Source organism: Gobio gobio, assembly GCF_949357685.1.
Source record: "Gobio gobio genome assembly, chromosome: 7".
NCBI classification, from domain to species: Eukaryota; Metazoa; Chordata; class Actinopteri; order Cypriniformes; family Gobionidae; genus Gobio; species Gobio gobio.
The window spans coordinates 7,205,126-7,212,625 of NC_137103.1; the positions used below are offsets into that span (position 1 = coordinate 7,205,126).

Below are 7,500 nucleotides of genomic sequence, written 5' to 3' on the forward strand. Positions count from 1 at the left end.
TGACTGCATTATACTGTTAAAAAACACACACATACTAAACTGTGTTTTAATATCACTCTTAGTAAGGATAGTATGATCTCTATATAAAATTCGATATTTAAAGTGTACTTGCAATAGTTCCACTTTAGCACAATGAAATCTTTAGTTGGACTTCAGCACTATATCTGGATAACTACGGTATATGAAGTATAAAATTAGTTAAATATTTCAATTTAGTATACTAAAAGTACAATTGCAGGGTATTTACACCGATCAGGCATAACATTATGACCAGGTAAAGTGAATAACACTGATCATCTCTTCATCACCTGTTAGTGGGTGGGATATATTAGGCAGCAAGTGAACATTTTGTCCTCAAAGTTAGAAGCAGGAAAAATGGGCAAGCGTAAGGATTTGAGTGAGTTTGACAAGGGCAAAATTGTGACGGCTAGACCAGGGGTTTTCAAACTTTATGATGCCAAGAACCCCCATATATGATGAACCTTTATGAGGGACCCCCTTCCTAAAATCCATCTATTTTTATGTACGAAAAAATATTTAAACTGTTAGATAAATAGTAAGTGTGACATTATAACTACAACATATTGTTTCCCAACTTAAATTGGCTATTCATTTTGGATTTATAAACCTGAAGAAGAACATTTTCAATTAAAAATGATTTGTATAAGCAACTTTTACAATAAATGTATGTAAGCAGCTTACGTACTGTGTTAAGGCAACTGCCTTACAACCCCAGTGAGCGAGATAAAGAGGACCATAGTGAGAAACTCAATAAAGATACAAAACAAACATATACAATTCTGGAATGTATACGGCAAGAAAGGAGAGCAACATTTAGAAATGAAACAGTTAGAATGTTCGGTAGACTTTATCCTTTTTTGCTTTGTCTTTGTATTCTCTGAAATTTTCTGGGGACCCCTTAGAACCTTCTGGAGGACCCCTGGGGGTCCCCGGACCCCAGTTTGAAAACCCCTGGGCTAGACGACTGGGTCAGAGTATCTCCAAAACTGCAGCTCTTGTGGGGTGTTCCCGGTCTGCAGTGGTCAGACTCTATCAAAAGTGGTTTTAGCGTAGCATTTTACAGTCTTCCATTGTTAAAATCCTGAATATTCACTATAAGGTGAAGTACACTAGTAAGCCGTGTTCTGTGTATACTGTGTAGTGTGCATGCTGGGTAAGTGTTGTTTAAGGTGCTGTAATGTTGTCAGTGTACCTGCGGATGGCGACGGTCATGGCCTCGGAGGAACTCGCACACGGGCAGATCACCTCTGGCCGCAGTCCACGGGCCTGAAAGACGTTCAGGAAGGCATCGCAAGACGAAATAGACCCTGCGTTTCGACACACACAAGGAAGTTAGACGACCCAGTGACAGTCCAGGATGTTTTCCACTCTATAAGGACAGTACAAGTGTGCACTCACAGGGGTTGGCTCCGTCAGCAACGATGAGCATGCGGAGGGAGCTGAGACTGATGTCTCTCTGATCCCGCTGGGCTAAGAGGGACCAGTGCATGTCCCGGGACTTCACCACTGCTACACGCGCTGGGTAAAGAGCAGAGGACACGTCAACACATACTGTAAACGCTCACGCAGCATTCAATCAGTGGCATCTGCACTTCTCTACTAACACTAGATGCTGTGGTCTGCAATTCCAGTCCTGGAGGGCCACAGACCTGCAGAGTTTAGCTCCAGCCCGGATCAAACTCCCCTGCCTGTGGCCTTCTAGTGATCCTGAAGACACGGATTAGCTGGTCCAGGTGTGTTTGATCAGGGTTGGAGCTAAACTCTGAAGGACAGTGGACTGAAATTGCCCACCCCTGGTCTAAATGCTAATGGATGCTGACTGGACAGCATTTCAGCTGCTAATATATCAAATATAAATACAGCTGCAAGCAGCAATTAAAGGGGCTCAAGCACTTTAAGCACAAAAGGTATTAAGTTATATATGAGTGAAAGACCATTTACAGCCAATACAGACGATTTACTAATACTGCGTTCACACCAAACGCGAATAGAGCGTCAAAATCGCGTCTAGTTTCACGCTTGAACATTTTGAATGCATTCGCGCGTCCGCGGCGAATTGGACGCGCGTAGAAATCGAGCGTTTGAAGTGAAATTGACGCGCGTTCAAGGCGCTCAATGTGTCATAAAACACCACTCTGCCTCTTTTTATTTTCATTAAACATATATATTAAACATTAATAGCCACACAAATGTGGTCCAGGCAGCTCCTACATTATCTGCACTGCATGTATATTTCAATTTATTTTAAATTTATGCAGGGTTTGTCATCACGTCACTTCACCACGTGACCGCAGTGAGCAGGCTCCTGATTGGTTAACGCGGCGCGAATTGACGCCAAAGTTAAAATTTTTGAACTCAGACGCGAATTCGCTTCACACGCGTGAATGCACAAAAGCACCAAAGACTTAACATTGAAATCACTCGTGCCAGACGCTCTATTCGCGTTTGGTGTTAACGCAGCATTAGGAAATCGTTTTTAAGGCTTTTTAACAGTTATAGCGCCACCTATGGTCCGATCTCCATAAAAGTTGGCATGCTTCTTTAGAATCATATGTTGTATGTGCTCATGTAATGACGTGAAGATCTGAGTTTTTGCCTAGGAATGGTAGGCTTTTGGGTACACTTGGCCACACCCATTTTCTAAATGAAATTAAAAAAAATTATAGTTATTGACCTAGAGCAGGAGTGTCCAAAGTCGGTCCTGGAGGGCCACTGTCCTGCAGAGTTTATCTCCAGCTTGCCTCTACACACCTGCTGGAAGTTTCTATTACGCCTAGTAAGACCTTGATTAGCTGGTTCAGGGGTGTTTCATTGGGGCTGGAGCTGAACTCTGCAGGAGCAGGATTGGACACCCCTGACCTAGAGAGGCCAGAGAAGTGTGCCACAGTGGTTTTATCGAGGTTGAGCAAAAAAACAACAATAAAAAAAAAAACTAGGACGTATTCGCCAAAGTAGGTTTTTGAAATAATCTCCAATATTACTTCAATACGCGAATGTTCTCGTAGACAACCTTGGATAAAAACAGTTTTCAAGTAAATCAGACTGACAGTGGCGTATCTATAGCCGTTTTCATGTTGTTTTGTTTGTTTTGTTTTTTTATTTTAGAGTGCCACCAAGTGGCCAATCGCTGTGATTTTTTTCACGTGACCAAAAATTGAGCCTATAAACACGAGTACCGAGTTTGGTGAAAATCTCTCATACAGCCATTTTAGTAAAAGTGGGCCCGTCCACCTCAAACATTTTGGCACCCCTTATGCTGCGTTCACACCGAACAATAGAGCGTCTGGAGCGAGTGATTTCCATGTTAAGTCAATCTAAAGACGCATTGACGCACGTCTGGAGGTCCTGCGTTTAGGGCGGTGCGATGGACATGATTTCGCCTCATTCGCTCGTCCAGTTTGAGTGTCTTGCGCGAGTGGTTATATTTGGTGCTTTTTGTGCATTCGCGCTTTTGAAGCAAATTTGCGTCTGATGCTCGAGTTGAAAAATCTGAACTTTGCTGTCTGTTCGCGCCGCATTAACCAATCAGGAGCCTGCTTGCTGCTGTCACGTGGTGAAGTGACAACTAATGGCAAGTCAATAGTAGGGAAGTATGCAATTTCGGATGCAGCCTTGATTTTGTTTTCAGGCTCTAATAGAACAGGTTTTCATGCTTGAATGTGTGAAAACACATTTTTTCCCCATATTCTCCATTGTTGCGACTCCTCTGTTCCCAGTCTGTCAGTAACGCTCTGTTTAGTTTTTGGTTTTTAGAGAAACCCAGTAATTTAAAATACTACAGTTATTGTCACACAATGTAGTTTTGCAGTGAAGATGATCAGGGTATGCGTTGCCTGAACCCCATTTGTGTGGCTATTAATGTTTAATATTTTTTTTAATGAAAATGAAAAGAGGCAGAGTGGTGTTTTATGACATATTTCGTTTTGTTGTAGCCTAGAATATACATACAGGAGTGAGAGCGAGCTGAGTGACACTATCAAGAACGCTGCTGTTCCTTTAGCAGAGTACCGGACTTGTGTCTTCCCGTCCTCGGGAGTTTGTTCTCCCGAGTCGAACTTGGCAAGTCTGAGCAAGTCTTGGTCGCGGGACAGGCGGAAGTACCTCTGAAAGCGGCCATCATCCAGGCAGAGCTCCTGGAGCGCCTTGAACGCACATCTATTAAGATTCAAATGCTCGATTTATACGCGTGTTCAATTCGCAGTGGACGCACGCACGAGTGGATTCAAAATGTTCAAGTGGCCAACTAGACGCGATAGACGCTAATTTGACGCTCTATTCGCATTCAGTGTGAACGCAGCATTAGTGACCGTGAATTTAAATGTATTGATATTTAGACACCAGAGAATCTTTCTGCACTCGTTTGGTTCCGATTGGGCAAAAAAACCTAGGACAGGTTCGCAAAAGTAGTTTTTTTGGAAAAATCCAAAATATCCATAGATGTGTGTTATGTTCATCTTGAGCCAAGGATTCCCACAATATAAGACACTTGAGCAAAGGACGGTTTAGGAGTTATGAGCCATTAGGTACTTTTGATCGCTGTAGCGCCACCATCAGGCCGTTCGGGGCGAGCATTGGTGAGGGTGTAGACGGTGTGAGTACTACCAGCCCTCAAAGTTTCAGGTGTCTACGACTTACAGTTTGGTCTGCCCGATCACTTTTAGGGGGAAATGCTGATCTTGAAAATGTTAACAATTATAATAGGGTTTCAGCGCTGTGCACTTCGACCCCTAATAACAGCTGTGGTGAGAAACCGGTGTTTACTGGATACTGTGTATACACACAGAGAGAAAAGGTGTCAAAATTGTATCTCCAGGGGTACAACAGCTTGTCGCTGGGTTAGTACCCTTAACCCTCTGAGTTATGAGCGTTTTATTAAAAAAATAAATAAATCGTAGCTTCATCTTAATGGTCTGAAACTTGGTGACTTTATTGGTACTTGGTATATAAACACCCAAAAAAATTGGGGACAGGATTTGAAAAGTCTAAGTAGTCGTAAAAAAAAAAGTCACACTCAAGACCTTCGGGTCAAAAATGACCCCCATAGTAAATTAAAGGTTTTTTTGTGCATACAATCTACAAATCAGCCAGGATGCAGAAAATAAGGACTCAACAGTGAAGGGGTGAATCTCTAAAACAGTGCAAAACAGACACAAACACACACACACACACACACACACACACACACACAAATGAATGCCATTCCAAAAGCTAATTTTGGGAAATGTGTGAAATAAAAGCAATTATTCATCAATGTAAGAAATAAAGTGCACAGCAATGAAAGCATGAGACTGTAAGCCATCAAGGTTGCATAATATACACACTCACTCACACACACAAACACACATAGGGAAATATGAGACTGGTGAAACTGTAACAGAGAAATGTGAAAATATGTGAAATAAAATCAATGAATCAAATAAAACAATGGGTAACAAAATGCTTTCCATTTGTTCTCTTTCTAATGCAACGTTCAGGTTTGACTGTATTATAAAGTAAAACTGGCACTTCAAATTACCATTTAAACCAACCAAACACACAAAAAACTTGACAAAAATAGTCTTTGAGAATCTGTTATTATATATTAAAATCAACAACCTGAAAAAAATTGGCAAATATGTGCAAAAATCACTAAATTCACAACCCTTTCTACGGAGAGCTAAATCCACTATAGTGGTAAAAATGTGCTATTGTGTGATAAAAATGCTCAATGTGTCCACCAGATGGCACCGATCTCATTTAAAAAATTGCTTTCATGAGGCCAAGGCTTGACTCTAAAATGAAATACAGCTTTAATAATAATAACAACAAAAAAAAAATATATATATATATATACATTTTCTATTATATTCAATGGGAAAAAATGGGTCATAATTATTGCATAAATATTAATTATAAATTATAAAATGATCTCAAAACACCAAAAAAGAAAAGAAAAAATATTATTGAACAAAAATATATTTCATTGGTTTTACAATTTTTTTTGTTATCTTAATCCCGCCCTCCGGGTAATTTTTGACTCGAAAGTCCTGAGTGTGACCCATAAATGAAGAACCCCAGAGGGTTAAAAGGACATATTTGTACCTTTTTTACCACAAAAAGGTTCATAGTAGTACCTTAAGGAACGTATTTGTACTCTAAGGTACTAATATGCACCTGTTAGGAGTAAAAAAGGTACAAAGATGTCGTTTTAAGGGTACTGCCCCAGCGACAAGCTGTTGTACCCCTAAAGGTACAATTTTGCCACCTTTTTTCTCTACGTATAGGGACCAACTATTAAACTTAAAATTACACGTGCAAAATCTGCAGCAATCCTGATAAATGTTTTTCATTTTGAAAGGCTTTCGCTTAAAATGAACAACTTTTCTTCACAATGTTCTGAATTTTTTTTTTTTTTTTCAGAAAATCTGAATTTATCTTAGAAAGTTCTTTATAAATAAGATTTTAGCAGTGGGAAGTTCACACACCCCTCTTCCTGTAGTTACATCATTACACCTCAAGGTGGCACCAGTGAGTCTTTTTAAATATTATGAATGAATCCTCATGATTCAGATAATATACACTACTGTCCAAACGTCTGAGGTCGCTAAGAGTTGTTCACGTTTCTAAGAAAAGAAAAAAACTGCTTAATCTCTAATGCATATTGCATTTATTTGATCAAAAATACATTCAAAAGTAATAGTGTGTTTTCTGTGCTAAACACTTCCTCATGTAAGTGGCCATAGCTCCTCTGTGTTAAAAGCTTGTGACACACGGCACACACACACACACACACACACACACACACACACACACACACACACACACACACACACACACACACACACACACACACACACACACACACACACACACACAGGGTCTGGCTGTAGGCAGGACACTCACCTTTATAGGTGTGGACTTTCTGTATCCAGGAGAGCGGGTTGACCTTCATCAGTGAGTAGGGGATGCTGATCACGTGCATTCGGTTCATCACACTCTGAACACGCATCGCCATGACAGCCGTTGCCAAGGACACAGGTGGGGAAAGAAGAGACAGCTGGATGAGTGCGAGGGAACTAACTCCTTATCCATGTGTGTGTGTGTGAGCAGATGTCAGTCACACGAGCGTGTGTGTTTCTGAGGACTCACCGTGAGGACGCCGTGCCACAGACCAGCGTCTCGTTTGAAGTCCAACACGTTTGTTATGATCTCACCTGGACAAGGCAGAGTCACACAACACATTCACAAGTGCTGCTGTGGCCTACATGACAGCAGCAAGTAAAACATTATAAATCATATCTACATCTTTCATTGTGTAGATCTCTGAGAACAGTTACACACACAACCCAGTTTAAGGGTGTATAAGAGGCAGAAAGGATAGCAGTGTCTTTACTGAGTGTGTTAAGGGTTTCTGAGCAGTTATTTAGAGAGAGGAAGTGGGACACGCTAGACCTGCAGTGCCTGTCTCAGAAGAGCCGATGTGTGTGTGTGTGTGTGTGT

The 7,500-nt window shown here is 41.0% G+C and overlaps 1 protein-coding gene across 4 annotated transcripts in view; it reads right to left on the reverse strand.

Moving 5' to 3' along the window:
* Nucleotides 1-7,500, reverse strand: part of dip2a (disco-interacting protein 2 homolog A) — a 203,141-nt gene that overhangs the window by 35,051 nt on the left and 160,590 nt on the right. For all 4 annotated transcript variants that reach the window (XM_079822075.1, XM_079822074.1, XM_079822077.1 and 1 more), the window contains 4 exons: nt 7,150-7,214; nt 6,904-6,997; nt 1,420-1,539; nt 1,214-1,328 (listed from right to left, as the gene is read on the reverse strand). In XM_079822075.1, the coding sequence (XP_079678201.1) occupies nt 1,214-1,328; nt 1,420-1,539; nt 6,904-6,997; nt 7,150-7,214 (394 nt within the window). The remainder of the gene's footprint in view (nt 1-1,213; nt 1,329-1,419; nt 1,540-6,903; nt 6,998-7,149; nt 7,215-7,500) is intronic.